This window comes from Saccostrea cucullata, unplaced genomic scaffold (genome assembly GCF_032062105.1).
Source record: "Saccostrea cucullata isolate Sc308-1 unplaced genomic scaffold, CSIRO_AGI_Scuc_v1 ctg4714, whole genome shotgun sequence".
Taxonomy (NCBI): domain Eukaryota; kingdom Metazoa; phylum Mollusca; class Bivalvia; order Ostreida; family Ostreidae; genus Saccostrea; species Saccostrea cuccullata.
The window spans coordinates 11665-37457 of NW_026937310.1; the positions used below are offsets into that span (position 1 = coordinate 11665).

General features: G+C 32.2%; 1 protein-coding gene and 1 long non-coding RNA gene across 2 annotated transcripts; one reads left to right on the forward strand and one right to left on the reverse strand.

The window, feature by feature from the left end:
* The first annotated feature begins 20271 nt into the window (after positions 1-20271).
* Positions 20272-20796, forward strand: LOC134247857 (uncharacterized). Its single transcript, XM_062730258.1, has one exon. It carries the CDS (start codon positions 20272-20274, stop codon positions 20794-20796), a length of 525 nt encoding a protein of 174 aa, XP_062586242.1.
* Positions 20797-23048: 2252 nt separating this feature from the next.
* LOC134247854 (uncharacterized) lies at positions 23049-25032 on the reverse strand. Its single transcript, XR_009987937.1, has 3 exons — positions 24858-25032; positions 23804-23863; positions 23049-23123 (listed from the first exon to the last, which is right to left on the reverse strand). It is a non-coding gene; the product is annotated as an uncharacterized LOC134247854 (long non-coding RNA).
* Between the last annotated feature and the right edge of the window lie 761 nt (positions 25033-25793).

Below are 25793 nucleotides of genomic sequence, written 5' to 3' on the forward strand. Positions count from 1 at the left end.
GCATCTTTATCAATTTTATAGATTATCAGAAATATTATATGCTTTGTACATGTACGTTGTATGTTTATTCCATTATTACACGTGTTAAGATGTATGTTTATTTCATAATTACATGTGTTATGTCTATCGACTTCAATAAAACTGAAACTGATACTACAAAGACAATTAAGTGCATCTGCTTAATTGGGATTGAACCCGAGGCCTCTGTGCTTTACCGAATAAGCTTAAGGGTTAACCCACTAGCCCAAGCTAGTAGGAAGTCGTACGTGTGTCGTTTGTACTACCGCAATAGTATTTTTTTATCCAAATGCTGCTTTCTTTTACTATTGCAGTGATGTAGATATCTGCCATTTTACTGCATTAAAAAGCCATAAATTGGAAGACCTCCCAGAGGAAGATAAGATTTTTGATGTTGTCTTGAGTTTTGTTTTTTTCCTTTGACGATCATTTCGATCCCCCCCCCACCCGTCTTTCGTTTCTCAATTACTCAAAGATATACTTTAGAATTTTTATTTTCTATTATTACGATGAAAAATCTTAACTGTTGATACTTTTAAGAGAATCAAATCAAAAATTTGATGATCTTAAAATCATTAAATTATTATATAGCTTTACGTCATTTACGATTTTACCTTATGAAAATTCATGCAGTTACACACGCGTACACTGCACGTCATATAAATATTCCGTCTTTGTCCTGCGATATTTTATACATTTATACACAGAAATGTATGTCATGTTATACATCAAATGAAAGAGAAAGAAAAACTCTACAAGAATCAATGAAAAACTGAAAATGTCAAAATTCTTCGTTAAGGGAGGTTTTTGCTTGGCGCGTCACATTTATTTCAATGTTTAACATAAAAAAGATAGACCAAATATGTTTTAAGTAGACAGTAGACGTCAAGCAATTACCATGGGATGCATTGCAGCACTGATTTTTTTTTTAGTTAAGATCATCCAGTCTGTCCCTAACTTTTAAAAAAAGAAAAATTAAAATTAAAGAGATTTTGTTTCAACTTTATCTTCAATAAAAAAAAAATCATGTAAAACAAAATTGGACTTATGAATTTTTGATTGACATTACATTGTAGTGCAGTGCAATATAAGTATAGGTAAATTATAAAGATACGAAGCATTAATATGCTTGGGTGAAAAAAGAATTACTCACCAGTCAAAGAGGAGTGTTGATTTCCTCAGAATATTTTTCACTTGTCCATTAACTAGTCGTTCGATAAAAAATTATCAATACGTACAACTTTGTCGAAAGAGTCCCCCGACATAATTAAGTGCTGGAGACTGTTAATTGAAATTTGTATGAAAGAATACATGCAGTCATATATCAATTAAAAAATAAATAAAATATTTCATGCAGTCTGTCTTTTCCCTAAAACTTTTTTTTTTTCAAAACACTAATTTAAAGAATCAGATTTTTAATTCAATTACAAAAAAGCAACTAACTTTATTTTGATTGGATAATTTGCCAGGCACTACAATGGGTAGCATTGTTTTGCAGAAGACTGCGCATGCAGTATATTTTACGTGAACGCTAACTGGTCATTTGATTTCAAAAACGAAAAAAATCAATACGTAACTCTGTCAACATGTCTTTTGTCATAATTACTGGATTGTTAAATCAGAATCATATGAAAGAGAAAAATTTTATATTAAGTAAATTGGATTTAATTGAAATCCATCCAGATTTGTATTAATTTAACTTGAATTAAATAGAATCCATTCAACTTTTATTTCAAAACACAAAATTAAGAAAAACTAAAGTTTGCAGTGTAAATGCATCGCAATAAAGTGTCGTCAAATTCTCATAAAGAAAAGATATATTTATTCTCTCACAAATAAAATAAAACCCTTATCAGTCAAAGAGGATTGATCATTTCTTCAGGATGTAATGCGCATATCCAAACTAGTGCTTCGATAAAATATTATCAATGCGTAACTTTGTCGAAAAAGTCCTCCGACACAATTCTTTTGATGTAATTACTGGATTGTTAATTGAGATTTCTATGAAAGAGAACAGTCATATATTAGTAGACTGTGAATAAAATAGTTTATTCAGTCTGTTTCTTTCTTTCTTTTTTTTTTCAAAACACTATTTAAAGAAAAAAAAAGTGTTTAATCATATTTTTAGTTCAATTACAACAAACTGACTAAGTTTATTTTGATTGGATGATTTGCTAGGCACTACAATGTGTTGCACTGTGTTACAGTAGAGTGCAGTAATGGTGCAGTAGGTTATACTTGTATTTTAACAAGCACAATTAGTTAATGCCCTTTAGAAACATTCCCCACCATCCACCCTCCAAAGTTACCCTTTATATACAATTTCCTCTTGCGGCTGAAAGTTTGTTGCAAAATTTGCATACTGTCAGTTTCTTACAAAGTTCGATAATCAAATTATGCCCCTTTGAACAACGTAGACAAAATGATTATGCAAATGTTTAGGCAATATTAACGGATAACAAGCTTGTATACTATATAAGACAAGAGAGTCACTCACACATGTTAAGTATGGTCTTGCATGTACACGTAATGTGAGTTTCTCTCACAAAACAAGTACTGCTAGATGGCTAAGCATGTAGTACTGAAAGCTCTCTTGATTGTTCTACAATGGGCGCTTTGTTTGATCGAGTCTCAAGATGTTCATTCCTCAGTCAGACAGGAAAATTCCTATTTATTTCAATGTTTAACATAAAAAAGATAGACCAAATATGTTTTAAGTAGACAGTAGACGTCAAGCAATTACCATGGGATGCATTGCAGCACTGATTTTTTTTTTTATTTAAGATCATCCAGTCTGTCCCTAACTTTTTAAAAAAGAAAAATTAAAATTAAAGAGATTTTGTTTCAACTTTATCTTCAATAAAAAAAAATCATGTAAAACAAAATTGGACTTATGAATTTTTGATTGACATTACATTGTAGTGCAGTGCAATATAAGTATAGGTAAATTATAAAGATACGAAGCATTAATATGCTTGCAGGTGAAAAAAGAATTACTCACCAGTCAAAGAGGAGTGTTGATTTCCTCAGAATATTTTTCGCTTGTCCATTAACTAGTCGTTCGATAAAAAATTATCAATACGTACAACTTTGTCGAAAGAGTCCCCCTACATGATTAAGTGCTGGAGACTGTTAATTGAAATTTGTATGAAAGAATACATGCAGTCATATATCAATTAAAAAATAAATAAAATATTTCATGCAGTCTGTCTTTTCCCTAAAACTTTTTTTTTTCAAAACACTAATTTAAAGAATCAGATTTTTAATTCAATTACAAAAAAGCAACTAACTTTATTTTGATTGGATAATTTGCCAGGCACTACAATGGGTAGCATTGTTTTGCAGAAGACTGCGCATGCAGTATATTTTACGTAAACGCTAACTGGTCATTTGATTTCAAAAAGGAAAAAAATCAATACGTAACTCTGTCAACATGTCTTTTGTCATAATTACTGGATTGTTAAATCAGAATCATATGAAAGAGAACAATTTTATATTAAGTAAATTGGATTTAATTGAAATCCATCCAGATTTTTATTAATTTAACTTGAATTAAATAGAATCCATTCAACTTTTATTTCAAAACACAAAATTAAGAAAAACTAAAGTTTGCAGTGTAAATGCATCGCAATAAAGTGTCATCAAATTCTCATAAAGAAAAGATATATTTATTCTCTCACAAATAAAATAAAACCCTTATCAGTCAAAGAGGATTGATCATTTCTTCAGGATGTAATGCGCATATCCAAACTAGTGCTTCGATAAAATATTATCAATGCGTAACTTTGTCGAAAAAGTCCTCCGACACAATTCTTTTGATGTAATTACTGGATTGTTAATTGAGATTTATATGAAAGAGAACAGTCATATATTAGTAGAATGTGAATAAAAAAGTTCATTCAGTCTGTTTCTTTTTTTTTTTTTTCAAAACACTATTTAAGGACCCTCTCTACACCAGTACAAAATGTTTTTTGAATATTGAGGAAAATATATTCTATAAAGGTGTTAGTATTGAGCTTATTTATATGATTTTCAACATATGTTGCGTGGCATTTACCCCCAGGAAAAATAATCAAACACAACACAGTATCAGTGAATATAAATCACTGTTGTTTACTTCAGTAGAGAAAATACATGTAAATAACATGTTCAATTAATTTATCTTGGCCTTTTAAAATGTTAAGAATACCTGAATTGATTACAAATTGTGTAATAAACTGTGAATTTCTAATTTTAAGAATTTAGATCTAAAGGCAGATCACTCTAACTGCAAAAAAATACCATAGAATCAGAACTCTTTAGTGTGCAGTGTAGAGAGGGTTCTTAAAGAAAATAAAAAGTGTTTAATCATATTTTTAGTTCAATTACAACAAACTGACTAAGTTTATTTTGATTGGATGATTTGCTAGGCACTACAATGTGTTGCACTGTGTTGCAGTAGAGTGCAGTAATGGTGCAGTAGGTTATACTTGTATTTTAACAAGCACAATTAGTTAATGCCCTTTAGGAACATTCCCCACCATCCACCCTCCAAAGTCACCCTTTATATACAATTTCCTCTTGCGGCTGAAAGTTTGTTGCAAAATTTGCATACTGTCAGTTTCTTATAAAGTTCGATAATCAAATTATGCCCCTTTGAACAACGTAGACAAAATGATTATGCAAATGTTTAGGCAATATTAACGGATAGCAAGCTTGTATACTATATAAGACAAGAGAGTCACTCACACATGTTAAGTATGGTCTTGCATGTACACGTAATGTGAGTTTCTCTCACAAAACAAGTACTGCTAGATGGCTAAGCATGTAGTACTGAAAGCTCTCTTGATTGTTCAACAATGGGCGCTTTGTTTGATCGAGTCTCAAGATGTTCATTCCTCAGTCAGACAGGAAAATTCCTATTTATTTCAATGTTTAACATAAAAAAGATAGACCAAATATGTTTTAAGTAGACAGTAGACGTCAAGCAATTACCATGGGATGCATTGCAGCACTGATTTTTTTTTTTATTTAAGATCATCCAGTCTGTCCCTAACTTTTTAAAAAAGAAAAATTAAAATTAAAGAGATTTTGTTTCAACTTTATCTTCAATAAAAAAAAAATCATGTAAAACAAAATTGGACTAATGTATTTTTGATTGACATTACATTGTAGTGCAGTGCAATATAAGTATAGGTAAATTATAAAGATACGAAGCATTAATATGCTTGCAGGTGAAAAAAGAATTACTCACCAGTCAAAGAGGAGTGTTGATTTCCTCAGAATATTTTTCGCTTGTCCATTAACTAGTCGTTCGATAAAAAATTATCAATACGTACAACTTTGTCGAAAGAGTCCCCCCGACATAATTAAGTGCTGGAGACTGTTAATTGAAATTTGCATGAAAGAATACATGCAGTCATATATCAGTTAAAAAATAAATAAAATATTTCATGCAGTCTGTCTTTTCCATAAAACTTTTTTTTTTCAAAACACTAATTTAAAGAATCAGATTTTTAATTCAATTACAAAAAAGCAACTAACTTTATTTTGATTGGATAATTTGCCAGGCACTACAATGGGTAGCATTGTTTTGCAGAGGAGTGCGCATGCAGTATATTTTACGTGAACGCTAACTGGTCATTTGATTTCAAAAACGAAAAAAATCAATACGTAACTCTGTCAACATGTCTTTTGTCATAATTACTGGATTGTTAAATCAGAATCATATGAAAGAGAACAATTTTATATTAAGTAAATTGGATTTAATTGAAATCCATCCAGATTTTTATTAATTTAACTTGAATTAAATAGAATCCATTCAACTTTTATTTCAAAACACAAAATTAAGAAAAACTAAAGTTTGCAGTGTAAATGCATCGCAATAAAGTGTCGTCAAATTCTCATAAAGAAAAGATATATTTATTCTCTCACAAATAAAATAAAACCCTTATCAGTCAAAGAGGATTGATCATTTCTTCAGGATGTAATGCGCATATCCAAACTAGTGCTTCGATAAAATATTATCAATGCGTAAATTTGTCGAAAAAGTCCTCCGACACAATTCTTTTGATGTAATTACTGGATTGTTAATTGAGATTTATATGAAAGAGAACAGTCATATATTAGTAGAATGTGAATAAAATAGTTTATTCAGTCTGTTTCTTTCTTTCTTTTTTTTTTCAAAACACTATTTAAAGAAAAAAAAAGTGTTTAATCATATTTTTAGTTCAATTACAACAAACTGACTAAGTTTATTTTGATTGGATGATTTGCTAGGCACTACAATGTGTTGCACTGTGTTACAGTAGAGTGCAGTAATGGTGCAGTAGGTTATACTTGTATTTTAACAAGCACAATTAGTTAATGCCCTTTAGAAACATTCCCCACCATCCACCCTCCAAAGTTACCCTTTATATACAATTTCCTCTTGCGGCTGAAAGTTTGTTGCAAAATTTGCATACTGTCAGTTTCTTACGAAGTTCGATAATCAAATTATGCCCCTTTGAACAACGTAGACAAAATGATTATGCAAATGTTTAGGCAATATTAACGGATAACAAGCTTGTATACTATATAAGACAAGAGAGTCACTCACACATGTTAAGTATGGTCTTGCATGTACACGTAATGTGAGTTTCTCTCACAAAACAAGTACTGCTAGATGGCTAAGCATGTAGTACTGAAAGCTCTCTTGATTGTTCAACAATGGGCGCTTTGTTTGATCGAGTCTCAAGATGTTCATTCCTCAGTCAGACAGGAAAATTCCCATTTATTTCAATGTTTAACATAAAAAAGATAGACCAAATATGTTTTAAGTAGACAGTAGACGTCAAGCAATTACCATGGGATGCATTGCAGCACTGATTTTTTTTTTTTATTTAAGATCATCCAGTCTGTCCCTAACTTTTTAAAAAAGAAAAATTAAAATTAAAGAGATTTTGTTTCAACTTTATCTTCAATAAAAAAAAAATCATGTAAAACAAAATTGGACTTATGAATTTTTGATTGACATTACATTGTAGTGCAGTGCAATATAAGTATAGGTAAATTATAAAGATACGAAGCATTAATATGCTTGCAGGTGAAAAAAGAATTACTCACCAGTCAAAGAGGAGTGTTGATTTCCTCAGAATATTTTTCGCTTGTCCATTAACTAGTCGTTCGATAAAAAATTATCAATACGTACAACTTTGTCGAAAGAGTCCCCCGACATAATTAAGTGCTGGAGACTGTTAATTGAAATTTGTATGAAAGAATACATGCAGTCATATATCAATTAAAAAATAAATAAAATATTTCATGCAGTCTGTCTTTTCCCTAAAACTTTTTTTTTTCAAAACACTAATTTAAAGAATCAGATTTTTAATTCAATTACAAAAAAGCAACTAACTTTATTTTGATTGGATAATTTGCCAGGCACTACAATGGGTAGCATTGTTTTGCAGAAGACTGCGCATGCAGTATATTTTACGTAAACGCTAACTGGTCATTTGATTTCAAAAAGGAAAAAAATCAATACGTAACTCTGTCAACATGTCTTTTGTCATAATTACTGGATTGTTAAATCAGAATCATATGAAAGAGTTCCTAACTTTTTAAAAAAGAAAAATAAAAATTAAAGAGATTTTGTTTCAACTTTATCCTCATATAATAATCAAAGAATGATACTTTTTGAACGTCTTCAGAATGTAATAGAATTAGAAAGTATGTCTCCTGATCAAATTTTGAATACTTTTCTATTTGGTGATAGGCAATTACCTTATAAAATTAACTGTTCAATTTTTGAAGCAGTCCAACTGTATACATCAAGTCTTCAAAGAGATTTTGTGGTATTTCATAATTAAGTAAAAAATAAATTCCAAAATTTCTTATAATTACATTTAATTTACGTCTCAGCATTTCCATGTTCCATGTATATGTTGTAATTTTCCTTTGGATATTTGTCTTTGCACTTTGTTATTGTTTTTTGTGTTTTTATTTTTTTGTTTTTGTTTTTTTTTCTTTCTTTTTTTATCTTATTTTTCCTTACTCAGTGTTGCTGCTTGATTAAAATTTATTTGTCTCTTATACATGTTACTTTTTCTTCAATTTTGTATTTTTCTTTGTATATTTATCCTTTGCACTTTATTTATTTACTTATTCTGTTTGCTGTTTGTTTGCACTTTTTTATTTCCTTATCATTATATTTCATAGGGAGTATACAAACTTAGTAATAATTCTTCTGTATAATTTAAAGCCATATATGGCGTATATGCAATGAAAATTGTTAGACTAAAATTATAAAAACTTATTATTTGTGACATTACTTTATGTTAAGATAGAACTTTTCCGTAAATTACAAAATCTACGTCAATTGCGTTATAAAGATATCACAATTTAAATTGGATTCTCGGAATTTTTTCCGACTCGGAAGAAAATACAAAAAATTTAAATAACACATTACAGAGAAGATAAAATCGTATTATTAGATGAAATGAGGCGTTCTCCGTGTTCAGAATTGTATGAAAAGCTTTAATTTAAATGTAATAACTATATTTCTTTACTTAATTTTGTATTTTTCAAAAATATATTTTTTTGATCAGTTACGCCATATATGGCTTTAATCTATTTTTTTTCGCTTTGGTTTCCCATGTATAGTTAACAAAAGAAAATAACATGTAACTTAATAAGTATTATTCCATCATTGTAAATCATTGTCAATATTCTTAACATTTGTAACCTTGACCTTGGAGAGGACTTATATAGGCTATGCCTGATGTCCAATCCAATTATGTAATCTAACATAATAAAATATCGATTAAATTAAATTAAATTAACTTTATCCTCAATAAAAAAAAAAATCATGTAAAACAAAATTGGACTTATGAATTTTTGATTGACATTATACATATATAACATTTTTGAATAAGTTTTCTTATTATATCACAAATGTAATAAGTTTCGCTATAGTATAAACCCTGAAAAATGCTGAGTCACACCGGAAACAGTTATGTCACGCCGGAAACAGTTATGTCAACCCCGACGGAAACAGTTATGTCATCCTTTTGATCAGTTCACGTGTTTTTACGTTGTGCATTTAAGTTCGGGTTCGAGATTTTATGACGTCGGTTGCTAAGCAAAAATAAACAACACAGCGTATAATTTCTTAACGTCAAGAAGGCATTTTTGGATTATTTGTGTACATTTTAACGATTTTGAATGATTTTAAATTTTCTTTTAATTTTAAAAATGTCATATAACATATACCACATGGCTTCTCGGGCGACTATACCAGAATATTTGCCCCTTGGTGTCAGGAAAGCCCTGGAGTGTTATATCACCCTCTGCCTTCGGCATCGGGTGACATAACGCTCCAGGGCTTTCCTGTCACCTCGGGGCAAATATTCTGATATGTCACCCTCGAAGCCATGTGATATATGTATAATATAACATGGCTTCGAGGGCAGCATACAAGAATATTTGCCCCAAGGTGACAGGAAATTAAGCCCTGGAGTGTTATGTCGCCTGATGCCGCAGGCATCGGGCGACATAACACCCCAGGGCTTTCCTGTCACCGAGGGGCAAATATTCTGGTATTGCCGTCCGAGAATTAAGACATGTAATATATGGTATACGTTTGCTTAGCAACTGCCTCTGTGAATTTCGAACCCGACGTAATTAATATGCAGAATGTTTGCACGTGAAGGAACATAACTGTGTTCGGGAGGGCAACATAACTGTTTCCGGTGGAACATAACTGTATCCGGCGTGATTCGGCAGTTTTTCAGGGCATATGGATAAAAATATTATATTTGTGATATAATGGGAAAACTTCTTCAAAAATGTTATATTACATTGTAGTGCAGTGCAATATAATGCCCTGTTCACACGACGAGTTAATGCCCTGTTCACACAAAGAGTTTTATTTGAATTAAACGTAAGTTTACTGTGAATTAACTTTGCTTAGCTTTCACACGGAAAATTTAATGCGAATTAGTTTAATTCGAATTAATTTACTGCGCATTAAATTACTTCGCATTAGCTCCGTGTGAACGCTAAGCGAAGCTAATTCGAATTAAATTTTGACGCATGCGTAAGGCCAGAATTAAGTCACAGGACACGTGTTGGTGGTTATATATAGGTATTTGTGCTATATTTGGTTCAAAAATTGAGGGAAAGTATGTTAATCACTAAAATAAATGAAAACCTGTAGCCACTACATGATGTATCAAAGGATGGCTCTGCATACATGACGTGATTTACAAATGACGTCATAATAGACTTACTGACGCCTGACTGTAGAAGAAAAAATTTAATTCGCATTAGTTTACTTCGCATTAGCTGTCGTGTGAACGCAATTTAATTCGCATTAATTTGATTCGCATTAGTTTACATCGCATTAATTTACAGCGAATTAAACTCGTCGTGTTAACAGGGCATTAATTCGTAGTAAATTAATGCTAATTAAACTAATGCGAATTAAATTAATGCGAATTAATGCCCTGTTCACACGACGAGTTTATTTGCAGTAAATTAATGCGAAGTAAACTAATACGAATCAAACTAATGCGAATTAAATTGCGTTCACACGACAGCTAATGCGAAGTAAACTAATGCGAAATATATACATTTGTGGTATCTCTCCATTATATAAACATACAGAGAACAAATATCTTCAATTCTGTATGACGTTTGTCCGAGGTCAGAGGTCAATACGTGACCTAATCACACGGCGCAATGATCTCTTCCTGTACAAAATGACTTGCTCTACTTGCTTTTCATGTATAGAAATGAACAAAATAAGCAAGTAAAATAATTATTATTTTATTTACAATGTAAACGAGTATTTCATACATTTTTAGGCTATCGATTTAACCAGTGTACATTGAGAATATGTACACATTAAAACTAGCGTTTGTTTACAACTTTTATGACACTTTTGTCAGCTGCACAGTCTCTAACGTTTATCCTAATTTTGTAAGTAGACCTTTGGTTAAAATTCCATGAAAAACTATAATATTTTCATTAAATTCTACTCACGATAAATGTGTAAATCTGTTGGAAAATATCAAAGCATTGCAAACACGCCACAAACAGAGCTCTGACAAACACTTCGGAGTTGTCGTAGCAATAAGCTGTCGCCAGTGTCTCCGTGTTTTCATCATAAATATGCCTTTATTCATTGAAATCGTAGATTGAATGCTTTTGATCAAATCCAGCTGATTGCAAATTAACAGGCTCGGTCAAGTGTTTCCATCCATCGGATCCATCCATCCCTTTCTGGCGACCAAAATTCCTCCAACTTTTTATCAGCGATCTTCGAATCGGACGTGTTGCTTGTGTTTCAGCATTGATTATCAGTTTTCACGAATAAAAATATTCTCAGATAACAATTTGTTCACTATTACCGATCAGAAGTAGCCTTTCACACAATATTCCCTAAGAAATAAAATCCTTAGCCTGGTGAATATTCGAAGCGTAACCGCCATTCAAGCCGATTTACACCTTGCGTCATTTTTCAAAATCTACGACGGACGGTTAGTGCAATAACTTAATCCGAAAATATTCAATCGTCTGTCTCAAATGTATATATAAGTAATAAATAACAAGTTTATAAACTTCAATGGGAGTTGAAGTGGGTCGGTACGTGATCAAATCTTCTGAGAAGGCCTTCGGCCTTCACAGGATTTGATCACGTGACCGACCCACTTCAATTCCCATTGAAGTTTATAAACTTGTTATTTATTTCTTAATTAAAATTCTACTTCTACGGCCCGGCGTCAGTAAGGCTATTATGACGTCATTTGCAAATCACGTCACCTTATGCAGGAGCAGATGCATTTGACATAATGTTACAGTGTCTGTACACACATTTTAGTGATTAACACAATTTTCCTTAGTTTTTCACTCAAAAATAGCAAAAATACTTCAATTTGACCACGGACATGTGGCATTTGACCTAATTTTGCCATTACGCATGCCTCAAAATTTAATTCGAATTAGCTTCGCTTAGCGTTCACACGGAGCTAATGCAAAGTAATTTAATGCGCAGTAAACTAATTCGAATTAAACTAATTCGCATTAAATTCTCCGTGTGAACGCTAAGCGAAGCTAATTCGCAGTAACTTTTCGTTTAATTCGAATTAAACTCTCCGTGTGAACAGGGCATAAATTGCGTTCACACGACAGCTAATGCGAAGTAAACTTATGCGAATTAAAATTTTTCTTCTACAGCCCCGTTAGGCACAGTAGAATTTGGCCACAAAAGTTTGTATTTCTTACAGAAATAGAGACTGTTAAAGGTGAGAAAAGTTTTCATGGATTGTTTTTATATCAATCTTTATCTAATCATCCTTAAAATGAGCTTTAAAGATCCGCTTTTGAAAATTATAGAGCAAAGTATATCAGCGACACCACAACTTTTCCCAGTCGACTGAACTGTCCAGAAGTGTTTGCACATTCCGTAATGCTTTCAACCAGCCTATTGCACTAAATTGGAAGTTAATATTACAACCCGTGCGCATGTCATTTGGCCCCAAAGAATTCATTAGCAAAGGATTTTTACAAATATATTTTCCAAATGCAAAAAATCACCGGAGTTGAAACCCCATATCTACTTAACCGAAACCCCACATGTGCCCCTGTACACGGTGATCATGTAGAGGCTGTAGGTATTCATTGATTTTAGTGATTAACATATTTTTCCTCAATTTTTGAACCATATATAGCACAAATTTAAAAACCCATATATAACCACCAACACGTGTCCTGTGACTTAATTCTGGCCTTACGCATGCGTCAAAATTTAATTCGAATTAAGTTGTAATTGGAGACAAACCATGGTCCTTAAAATAATTACTGGTAATTAATCTGATCATGTTTTTGTCATTTTGTAGGTTTTCCCACAGGTGCTTGAGGACAGGAAACCCCCCCCCCCCCCCCCCTCCCCTCAATACAGACCCCCGGGCCTGTTAGACTTTTTTCACATAAATTATATATGGATGACATATTTGTGATATAATCTATCCTATCAATTCAGAAAATTTGCTTAAACTTACATTTTATAAAAATATCTACCCTCTCTATATATAAATTAACAAGGTTGCCAACTTCGTCTGCAAACCGAGAGGCACTGCCGAGAATTTTGGTTGAATCGTCTCATAAATCTAAACAAAGCCCTAAAATCAAAAACTCATATTGTAGATTGAATATTCTTTTCATTAACCACCAACTCTCATGAAGGTTAAGGCACTTTAACAGTCGTTATGACCAAGTTTTCGAAAGGAGGTCAGGCTACAGTTAGCGTTTTTGCTTAGTGAACGGAAGTGACGAGGAGACGACTTTTTACCAAAATACACAGTTCTGCAGAAAGTCTGAGACACTGTTTTGAAGTAAACATTTGAAGAAATTTGGTTGATATACACTTTAAAAAATGTCTTTCAAATGTATTGGGAGAATAGAGTTCTAACCCACTTTGCAAATGAAATGTCTCTAATTATTATTCAAATACCTGATTTGCATGCGAGAGTTATGCCCTTTTAAAAATGCAATTTATCAAAATATCTTCTTTTCCTTAAATATTTGTGTAAATCTACAAAACGTTTGAAAATAGAATTGTTATGAAGAATTCGTACAAAAACACAAGAATATATCCATTGTTGATATTTTACACGCATATTTGGGTATATGGGGAACATCGGGAATTAGTCCTCTCCTCATTACTTCCGTTCATTAAGCTTTTTACGGAGTTGGCAACCTTGTTGATTTTTATATAGAGAATGTAGGGTAGATTTAACAGAACACTTGTTTTAGGTAATTTTTCGATTTGCTGGTATAGAACTTATCACAAATATGGCAATGATAGATTTTTTATGAGAAAAAAAATCGAAAAAGCCCAGGGGTCTATATCGAAGGGGGGGGGGGGGTTCCTGTCCTCAAGCACCTGTGGGTTTTCCTACGATAAGTAGAATTTAGAGTAAATTTAAAATCAATCATCAAAAAGTTAATTCAAATTTAGAAGAAAAGAAATAAGTAAATAAAAAAGGGGGACTCCGAGATAGAACCATGTGAACGTCGAAGAGCCTGTGAACATGATATGGCAAAGGAAAAGAAAGAAAATATATGGTGTTTTTGTGTATACCAATTATTTGGCACGTAAATGAGGTTTTCCTTTGATTAAAATAAAAATCCTTCATTTTTTTGTTTTTAATCACGATTCTACGAAAACATCAGTATCCGTACGTGTTTAGTTTTCACATTTATAATAGAGTACTAGATTATTACCGGCCGCCAGGAGGCGGTCGGTTATTACCGGCCGCCAGGAGGCGGTCGGTTATATGATATGAAAGTTTGAAGTCGCTGTGCGTTTCTGCGGAGTTCAAACAATTTAGATAAAAAATATTTAACATTAATATAATAGTATATATTAAAAAGAGCGTCTAAATGTTAGCACTGGTTCTCTGCCCTTGATTCCAGTCGCTGCCGCTAGGGCGCTTGCGCCCGTTAACCAATGTCAGGGTACCAGTCTATCTAAATGTTTAACATGAACTCACAATAAACACAAAATTATTTTTTTTTATAAAGAATAAGGTAAATATTTCATCCAATCCTGATTGAGAAACTTTGACATGTTTGATGTGCGGAGAAAATTAGGACATGTGTTGGGCATAGTCTAAAGCACAGACCGCGTTATGTACATTGCACAAGTTTACTTTCTCTATTTAAACAGGATTTGTTGAACGTATTTATTTTAAAATGACGTGTACACACGTACATATATTAACATTTTCAAAAAATATGGTTAAATGTTAGTTCATCAAAAGACCTAGCAGGCTACAGAATATTACAAAATTTGCGCGTTTTACAATGTGCCAAGAATTTTCCTGAAAGAGTAGAAATGTATTGGCGGATCTAGAGGGAGTATCATGTTGTAAATTTTGAATTACTAGGGGGTCGTAAATGCAAAATTTACGTTATCATGCTGTAAATTTTGCATTTACCTCCCCCTAGTAAATTCAAAATTTACAACATGATAGGAGTTTAGTTTTTTTCCTGTAAGAGAGAGCAAGGAGCCCCACATATTTGCTGCGTTTTTATAAAATTAAAACTACATTTCATATGTAGTTGTAGATTACATTAAACTTTAGTTTTAAACTTTTAATGTAAATGCCTCTTAATTATACAGGCCCACGGTTTGTTGACGCAGAGGACCAAGGGTACTTTGCATATACATGTAATTCTGAACTAGCATTATACATGTAATTAAGAAAATCATGCAATGTCGTGCACAAGCGTTTCATGTCACGAGGATATATATTAACATATAAATATAAGATATTTTAAAAACAGATCACCATTTCAGTCTTTAGTTGCTTCATAAAAGGAACAATTAACTGGTTTGCGGCCGATTTTTGACGCTCGCGTCAATATATGTTTCTTGTACGGTATGATATGAAAGTTTGAAGTCGCTGTGCGTTTCTGCGGAATTAAAACAATCTAAATAAAAATATCTAACATTAATATAATAATATATTAAAAAGAGTGTCTAAATGTTTAACAAGAATGCACAATAAACATAAAATTAATTTTTTTTTAGAGAATGAGGTAAATATTTCATCCAATCCTGCTTGAGAAACTTAGACAGGTAGCACTGGTTCTCTGCCCTTGATTCCAGTCGCTGCCGCTAGGTTTTTTAGGGCGCTTGCGCCCGTTAACCAATGTCAGGGCACCAGTCTAACATGTTTGAGGTGCGGAGAAAATTAGGACATGTGTTGGGCATAGTCTAAAGCAAAGACCGCGTTATGTATATTTATGTATATTATGTATAATGTATATTGCACAATTTTACTTTCTCTATTTAAACAGGATTTGTCGTATGTATTTATTTTAAAATGACGTGTTCACGTGTACATATATAAAAATTTTCAAAAATATGGTTTAATGTTAATTCATCAAAAGACCTAGCGAGCTACAGAATATTACAAGATTTGGCCATAGCAGACGAGGATAATGCGCGATTTACAATGTGCCAAGAATTTTCCCGCTACAACTCAAAGAAACTGAAAGAGAAGAAATGTAGTGGCGGATCTAGAGGGAGTTTAGTTTTTTCCTCTAAGAGAGAGCAAGGAGCCCCTTATATTTGTTGCGTTTTTATTAAATTAAAACTACACTGCATATCTAGTTGTAGATTACATTAAACTTTAGTTTTAAACTTTTAATGTAAATGCCTCTTAATTATACAGGCCCACGGTTTGTTGACTCAGAGGACCAGGGGTACTTTGCTTATATATACATGTAATACTGAACATGAATTATATAATTAAGAAAATCATGCAATGTCGTGCACAAGCGTTTAATGTCACGAGGATATATATTAACAGATAAATATAAGATATTTTAAAAACAGATCACCATTTCAGTCTTTAGTTGCTTCATAAAATTAAAGGAACAATTAATTGGTTTGCGGCCGATTTTTGACGCTTGCGTCAATATATGTTTCTTGTTTACCCCTGGCAGGCAATCGGCAATCCTCGGCTGACTCCGCTACGCTCCATTCAAACCTCGGATGTGATAGGTGGAGGAATACGCATCAGATCGCTACATTTCTCCGCCGGAAAGTGCCTTGTCACTCATTTCATATTTCGCTCTGCCTAAAGTTCTTAGTAAAGGTTTCTTTATTTGTGTAATTCCTCGTGTTAATTATAACCAAATGTTAGTATTCTTTGAAAGTAAGAACACAGTGTTGGGCGTGCATCAAAGTAACTGGGATTTAAAAAGTATAATATTTGAATGAAATTCAAATAAGATCACATGACTGAATCAGCAAGATGGAAGATCACCGTTGACGTCCGAGGTTATGTGCGAGGTACATCTGATTTAGTAATAAACACACAAATTTGTCAAAGTTTTTACGTATTAATGAATTCATTTAAACCTAGAAAATGTGCCTGAAAAGTTTGAATAGTTTCTGTGCACCTTGAAAAGAGAAATCGCCAAAAATCAAAATCCCTGACCGTCGGGCTTCGGGAAGACGGGTACAAGTTAAATCGGCACCTGGTAAAATCGGCACTTGATAAAAAAGTCAAATCGGCACCTAGTGAATTCGGCACCTGGTAAATTCGGCATCAGAATCTGGTGAATTCGGCACTTATTATTATTTATTTTACATTTGATGCATAATTGCCAATTATTTCGTTTTTGTGACAATTGTGATGAATAGAATAAAATTGTTTACATAGAAACTTATCAATAAAATATTAATAAATTAAGTAATTGACATTCGCGTAATTGTCAAAGTAATAAAATTGTCAAAGGGGCTACGTACGACGGTAAACTTGTGTATCCCTAGTACACGAGATATAGGGATAGGTGTCACAGTATGAAGACTGAGGAGGATGAAGAAATTCCAGCAACAAGCAAGTTCAGGTGTCACTTTTACCAGTACACAAGGTATAGGGTGAGGTGTCAGAAAATGAGGAGGGTATATTTGATGGTTTTAAATTCAACATATCACTTGTTTCTACATCGCCAAGAATATATCAACAATGACAGGTATGTAAAAATAATTTTTATAAAACACATTTACGATGTGGTCTAACATTAAAATGCACAGATTAATTTGCTCTATTGTCCCCCACGAAAATTTGTGATGACAATTATCATAATCCAAATTTTAATTAAAAAATTCAAAATTTATGGAGGAAACTAGTTCAAACAATGGTTCAAAATGAAATAGATCTACATTTATTTTATTAACCAAATATACGTAGAAAACTAAAAATTACGGGTGAAAAATGAAAAAAAAACTTCGATGAAAAAATATTTAATTCACGTAAAAAATAAAAAGAAAGAAAAGAATGGACAAGACAATAGGCAATTACCACAGTTTTATTTAGAGATTCGTTTTGTTTACAGCTTCGTTATATTTCAGTTTTCAAAATACATGTATGAGAGTCCTTTCCTGAACAAGTCCGTAATATTCATAATTGTTGTTGGTACAGATTTAATTTATTTATAATTAGAATTGAACTCTTATATATATATATATATATATATATATATATTTATAATGTATAATGATTATCAGGAGACTTAAGGATAAATTTTACAAGTACAAAGAAAATTGAGATTATGATTATTGCGCCGTTCGACATTTTTAATAACTTAAATCTGAATTTTTTGTAATAAACCATACATAACGGTAATATTTCAATTGCCAGATATTTTTTCCCAACTAATTTCAATTTTCTGTATTAAGTAATAATCATCTATGGTCATATACCAGGTGTGTTGCATCTCCATGATATAAATTTTTACAACCTAATTATGCGACCTCATGTAGATTTATATGAAGCTTACTGCTGTTTATATATTTATTTATTGTGCTTGAGTTGTTAATTCCATCTCTTTATTTTCTTAAAACCAGGTCACTGGTACAATAGTGTACAGATTTGTGCTAAAAGTGAAGATAATTTTATTTTTTCTCTATATATAATATTTGAAAACCTTTTTAAGGTACCCCGATCCTCAGGTTCCGAAAATCAAGCATTGACTAATTGAAAATGCTCACAAAAATGTCTCTGAATTTTCAAAGTAACATGTTTTTACCCATAATAATTCTTCAAACTTCATCAATCAAATTAATCATATTATATAGAGAAAAGTAGTAAATCTCAAATATATTTTCAGGAATTGTGATTAAAAACACCTGCTATGCATTTTCCAATTCAAATTTGATCAATTAACGCATTTTAAAAATAAAAATAATAGGTATCCAGGCTTTTGAAGAAATTCCACAATTTTTATACATATAATGTATTTTAAGGTCATACACAACGTAGTTTGAATTTTATTGGGTTCTTCCCTGGAATAGAAGAGTTCCACTTTATGAAAGACCTGTGTGCAATACTTTTAATGTATATATGTGGATTTGTACACCTCTCCTAAAACAAATTTTGATGGAAAAATTTCTGGAATTTATGTTTCGTAATTTTTGTAAATTTTTCTTTGAATAATGCAAAAATTTTCCAAATTTGATAGCTTTTCAAAACCCCTGGTAACGCATGCTGACTTTTTATCTAAGAACATGTAATGATATTATAAGTTTAAATGTATCTAATATATCTTGAAAAATTATCAGTAGGTAAAGTACCTTGCGTATGACCTTAATTTCTTTTATTTATGTCTATCGTTTTACCATGCAAAGTTTAAAATGATTCTCCTGTCATTGCAAAGCTCCATCAATCACTTCTTTTTTCATATCATGTAAATAAACATTGATATCTATGGTTAGATTAAAATGAACATCAATTTCTTGATATATGTAATTTTAAAATTCATTTAAAATTCATTTACGGGGTAAAAATTTCTACTTTTAATTAGACTTTTCCAAGAATTTCAAAAAACCTTGAAGCACATTGAGAGGTATATAATGAAAATTGTTGTATGAAACTTACAAATTTATACTAACTTATGATTTATTATTATGTTTAAAGTTAGATTTGAATTTCCTCTCAACAAAAACTCCAGGGTTTCTGCAGCGCAGTATCTGGGTAGATGGCAATCGCCATATCATTTTTTACACTGAGAGACAGTTGCAGTTGTTAGGCAAGGCAAAGACATGGTACATGGACGGCACATTTCGTGTGGTTAACAACCCCTGGAAGCAGTTGTTTTCAATTCATGCTTTTGTTAAATCTGGTGACCACATGAAACAAATACCCCTTGTTTTCTGCATCATGTCTGGAAGGAAAAAAGAAGATTATTACCAAGTAAGTCATTTATTTAAAAGTACATGTAAAAAAATATAAATGTATACATATTGTTAAATATGATTATTCAAAATCATTAGTTAAGTATTAAATGTAGTAATTGTAGTTTCATACATTATTTCAATCAGGTACTGAGGTTCATTGACTATCAACTGCCAGAGCATATTTCTTTGAGAGGTTTCGTGGCAGATTTTGAGGCTGGTTTATGGCAAGCACTGAGAGAACGCTTCCCCCATCATGCCATTCAAGGCTGTGCCTTTCATTGGTCACAGGCTGTCTTCAGGAAAGTCCAGGAACATGGTCTACAGGTACATAAAATAAGTAGATAAAGCTAATCCAAGTTATTTTCAAGTCTATTTCTCAAATGATGATTAGAATCTCTACAATTTTTCGTAAACAAAGAAAAAAAATAGGAAAGCTTAACTATTAAATAATAATAATTATGACACTGATTAGATCTATGAATAATTCTTTTGCATGGCAATTTGGATTTATGTATTACATTATGATTAATGTTAACTGAATGTTTACGTACACCTTTCAGAGAGCCTACAATGAGAGGAACGATGTGTACCATTTTGTGCCACAAGTTCTGGCATTGCCATTCCTTCCACCAGAACACATTGAGGACACCTTCCATCAACTGGATGCGCGAGCTCCAAGAGCCCTGGTACCTGTCATGGACTATGTCTACAGGACTTGGATCACCAGCACGGTATTCAAGATTGACTCCTGGAGCATATTCATGACAGCTATCAGGACAAACAATGATGTAGAAGGTTGGCATAACCGCCTTAATAGTGCCGTGGCAGTGAGAGGACCAGTGCCCTTTTACAGCCTTATTCAAGAACTCTACAGAGAGTCCAAGGACATTCCCCTGCAACTGAGGCTGGTGACTGAGGGAAAGCTGCAACGTTACCAGAGAAAACAATCCAGACATGTCCAGGGGAAAGTTTTCAAATTTTGGAACAAGTACTGTGAAAGAGAGATCAGTGCTAGTCGATTGCTCAAAGAGTGTGCAGCCATCTATGGACCTCCTGTCCAGTGAAAAACCCTTGTCACAATTTTTAAGTCTGAGAATGAATAAATATATTTTATTTTATACAGCATTTATAATTGCAGTTGTTAATTTTTTAAGTTGCCAAGATCAACAGTATATAAATAACTCTTCTTCCCTTTATGGATCGAATGAACTCAAAAGTTGAGTGTCGATACTCCAGTAAAAAAATTCTCATTCAGATGAAATTTGTTGGATACTTGTGCAATTTTTGCTTTAGAATACAATTTACTAGATTAGGATTAGAACTATATTTTTGTAAGTAATATTGTGTAATAGATGCCTGACTTGAGTAATTAATATATTGACTATTAAAAACTTGATTTTTTCCCCAGAAATTCTCATTATTGTTCTTATTTTTTAACATCGGATGCGGGATAAGTACTATGGTATATTTAATGTTTTATTATGAACATTACTAAAATAATATACAGTTACCATTAATTAGGCAACAATCCAATGGTAAAGACATGAAGGGAAAAAACGTGTGTCTCCACTGGCACGAGTATTTGTTGATTACATTATTTTGAATACCGATCCCGATTTGCTAAACATACCTGGTTGAGTATTTTTGAAAAGAAAGTTTACATTTCATACAAAATAGCAATTTTTATAACTGTTCCAACTGCTTTAAAGGCCAACCTTCTTAAGTGCCGATTTAACTAAGTGCCGATTTAACTAAGTGCCGATTTCACTAAGTGCCGATTTTACCAAGTGCCGATTTAACTAAGTGCCGATTTTACCAAGTGCCGATTTAATTAACTACCATTTTGTTGATATGACAGAGTACTGCATGAAACAATGCATGTTTAAATACAACATGTACAATGCCAAAAAAGATCATGAAAATATTTGTTTTTAATCTCAAAAAATTGTTTTTAACATTAACTCCAGATGAGAAAAGTTCATCATGTTATCTATAGATAATAAACAAGCACAACTACTGTATTAATATCATAAATAAAATGATTATCAGATTAATTATTTAGACACTAAAAAACTTACTATCTTTATGATATTGATTTCCATTATCAGATGTTTTTTATCCATTTTTTATCCATTTTAAAATATAAACATTTAAATAAAACAGAATTAAATAAATTAAAATGATATCTCATTGAAACTTTACCTTCAAGTTTGATTGTTTCTATGTTGGTTGACTAACTATGTATTTCCAAAGGAATTTGGGCAGACAGGCTGAACTTCATAGAGAATGGATTATAGATGGTTAGGAATAAAACATATCTTCCAGGTTGAGGACTGTAGAAAATATAATCATTTTGTTAATATGACAAGGAACTGCATGAAACATTGCATGTTTAAATACAACATGTACAATGCCAAAAAAGATCATGAAAATATTTGTTTTTAATCTCAAAAAATTGTTTTTAACATTAACTCCAGATGAGAAAAGTTCATCATGTTATTTAAGGAATGACTCTAATTCTTGGCCAGATTATCGAGTATAATATGGTTTGGGTCAGTTTACGCTTTAAATTCCGCGAAGCGGATTATAAAAAAGCGTAAACTGACCCAAACCATATTATACTCGATAATCTGGCCAAGAATTAGAGTCATTCCTTATAATTTAATTTTAAAATAATTAAACAACTGGGGATGTAAAATTGTGTTGTTTTTATTAGTTCAAATTTACCGCGCAATAATACAACCGTAGTAACGGAAGTGATGGGAAGCAAGGGGAGATAAAAACTGATACATAGATCTAGCAGCCATGATGCTTGTTTACATGAGGTAAGATCGAGCAACTGTTTGAAGTTAAAGGTACATTCATTAAATCTGGAATTTTTCATGAATCCGAAGGACTGGAAATGAGGGGATTGATGGATACAAATGATTCAGCTGGTTGTCAAGGGGGTGTGTCCCCATACCAAACCAGATTATACAAAATGTTATGCGTTCCTTTTTGGAAATCAACCAATGAGAGACAAGAATACAAACAGAATTAAATTATCTATAGATAATAAACAAGCACAACTACTGTATTAATATCATAAATAAAATGATTATCAGATTAATTATTTAGACACTAAAAAACTTACTATCTTTATGATATTGATTTCCATTATCAGATGTTTTTTATCCATTTTTTTTTTATCCATTTTAAAATATAAACATTTAAATAAAACAGAATTAAATAAATTAAAATGATATCTCATTGAACTTTACCTTCAAGTTTGATTGTTTCTATGTTGGTTGACTAACTATGTATTTCCGAAGGAATTTGGGCAGACAGGCTGAACTTCATAGAGAATGGATTATAGATGGTTAGGAATAAAACATATCTTCCAGGTTGAGGACTGTAGAAAATATAATCATTTTGTTAATATGACAAGGAACTGCATGAAACATTGCATGTTTAAATACAGTGCCAAAAAGTTCATGAAAATCATAAGTTCACCATGTTATCTTTAGATAACAAAAGAAGCACAGTTACTGTATTAATATCACAAATACAAAATGATTATCAGTGTAATTTTTAGACACTAACAGACTTTCTCTTAACAGCATATTCAATTTTGTTTAATACCTGTCAGTACAGCATACAAAAAGATATTAGCATATACAACATGTAGTCCTACATTTTTTGAAAAGCTCATTACCAAGAAACAAAAGTGAAAATGAAAATATATGTATGCCATATATACCACATATTTAGAATCAAAACAAGGATAAACCTTTTGTAGATTCTTACTTTTTCTTTTATTACATTCCTTATAGATCACAATTTAGTAAGTCTGAATTCCATGGGTAACAGACATAATGAATTATGACATTATATCATAATTTATGCAAAAGGACTTATTAACAATATGAAGTTTCCTTAGTATATTTTAGACAAAATAAGACTGTGCTTATATGAATGTTAGAGATATTAGATCACATAAGAATTACACAGTAATTAAATTAAACCATATAATCATGTTAAATGCAAAGATGACCTTCATAGGAAATGTAAACAAAACAAAGACAAACTTACCAGAATTATCCAATTATATGCCCAATTAAATAATCCAGTGAAACAACATCTTAGCTGATCCTGAAAAAAAGCATACAATATTCAGTGATACACAAATTAACCTCATTTTACAAAGGAAGTAAAGCAACAATTGACAAACAAACAGGACAGAAATGTAAAAGATACCATATGTATTTTACCAAAATTTAGTAAACATTTTTTCTGATTTAAATTCAATCACAGAATGACCCATCATAGTAATATTAAATACACTCTGGGTTACATGCAAATTATACCTTACATGAACTGAGAATAAATACCTCATTTACATTCATATAAACTGAATTTTACATAACTAATTACTCTTTTAACTGATGTCACCATTAGTATGTCAGAATATTCAGGGTGAACAAATCATACATATTCACTTTTAAAGTACTCAATATATATTTTACATGTTGATGTTTGAAATCACTGACTAAATAAAATACATACATGTATATACATGAAGGTTTATAAAAAGGGGGGCACACATGTTTATAGATTTACAGAGATGCTCAGACTGAGTTTTTCCCACTTTCATTGGGCCACTGTTGCACCAGAATGTAAAAATATGAGTGACAAATAAGGCAAAAGATTCTGTATATTTCATTAAAAAAGATTTGAGACAAAAGATTCATTGGCATAATATGATCTGATTGATTATCTCCATATCCTTCTTTTGGTCACTGTGATTAAAGATTCATAGAAATATTAGAAATAACAACTGAGAATATCACTTTAGTTGTTTTAAAAGCATGTATCAGTATTTTATAAGATATGCTAGGAGTCTCCTCATAAGAATATTTAGAATACTGATCCAATAAAAGGAATGTGAGACAATATGATCATAACTCATGCAAAAAAGATTTATCAACATTTTGAAGATCTTTAAGTGTCCTAGTGTATTTCAGGGTAAACAATGGCAGTGTTTGTATGAATGTTCTAAACATAAGGTATATAACACAGTAATAATGAATAAATACAAAGATGACCTTCATAGAAAATGTATAAAGAAAAGTTTGTTAAAACTTACCATGTAACCAGGTAACTCAGTAGAGTATTATTCATTAAATAATCCAGTGAAATAACATCTAGGCTGATCCAGGATTCAGCTGTTCAGAACTTTCTTGGAAGAAAAACGGTAGAAAATCAGTTTTGGTACTGAAACCCATAGGACCATACTGTTATTACATGAATTCTCAAGCGCTGTGAAAGTCTGTGTTATTGTATCAAAATAAGCAGCCATCGCGGCTTGTGAAGGACTAACATGACGTCGCTGCCAAGTTTATGACGTCACAATGCATAGGTAAGCATATTTTTTGCACAAGGCCCTAAACAAACTTGAATCGCTGCCAAGTATTTACCTGTGTAGTCAGCATAAAAAAAATCGTAGGTCTATCGTATTTTTTGCACAGGGCCCTTACAGATGATGCAACAGGTATAAAAGTCGCTGCCAAAATCGTAGTAGCAGCGTTGTGAATCGTAGTAGCAGCGTATATAGTATAATGTAAACACAGTGTAAACACACCCCCCGTATTTAGGGGGATTATATGTACTGAATTGACCCGGCTATCCCCCACAGACCCCCTAATCTGCACTCCCTTGACCCGCCTATCCCCCACAGGGGCTGCACTCCCTTGACCCGGCTATCCCCCCAGGGGCTGCACTCCCTTGACCCGGCTATCCCCCAGACCCCCAATCTGCACTCCCTTGACCCAGCTATCCCCCCAGACCCCCCAATCTGCACTCCCTTGACCCGCCTATCCCCCCCAGCCAATCAGAATCCAGCATTTTTGACCTCATTTGCATAAAAAGTGCACTCAGTTGACCCGGCCATCCAGACCGTTTATACTACTCATATGCAACCACTTGTAAAGTGGGTATTATGAGAATATGGTGAGAATATTATTTACACATCAGCTAGCTGTGTTGTTATGTACTGGGATAGAGAGGCACCCCTGTGTGTGTA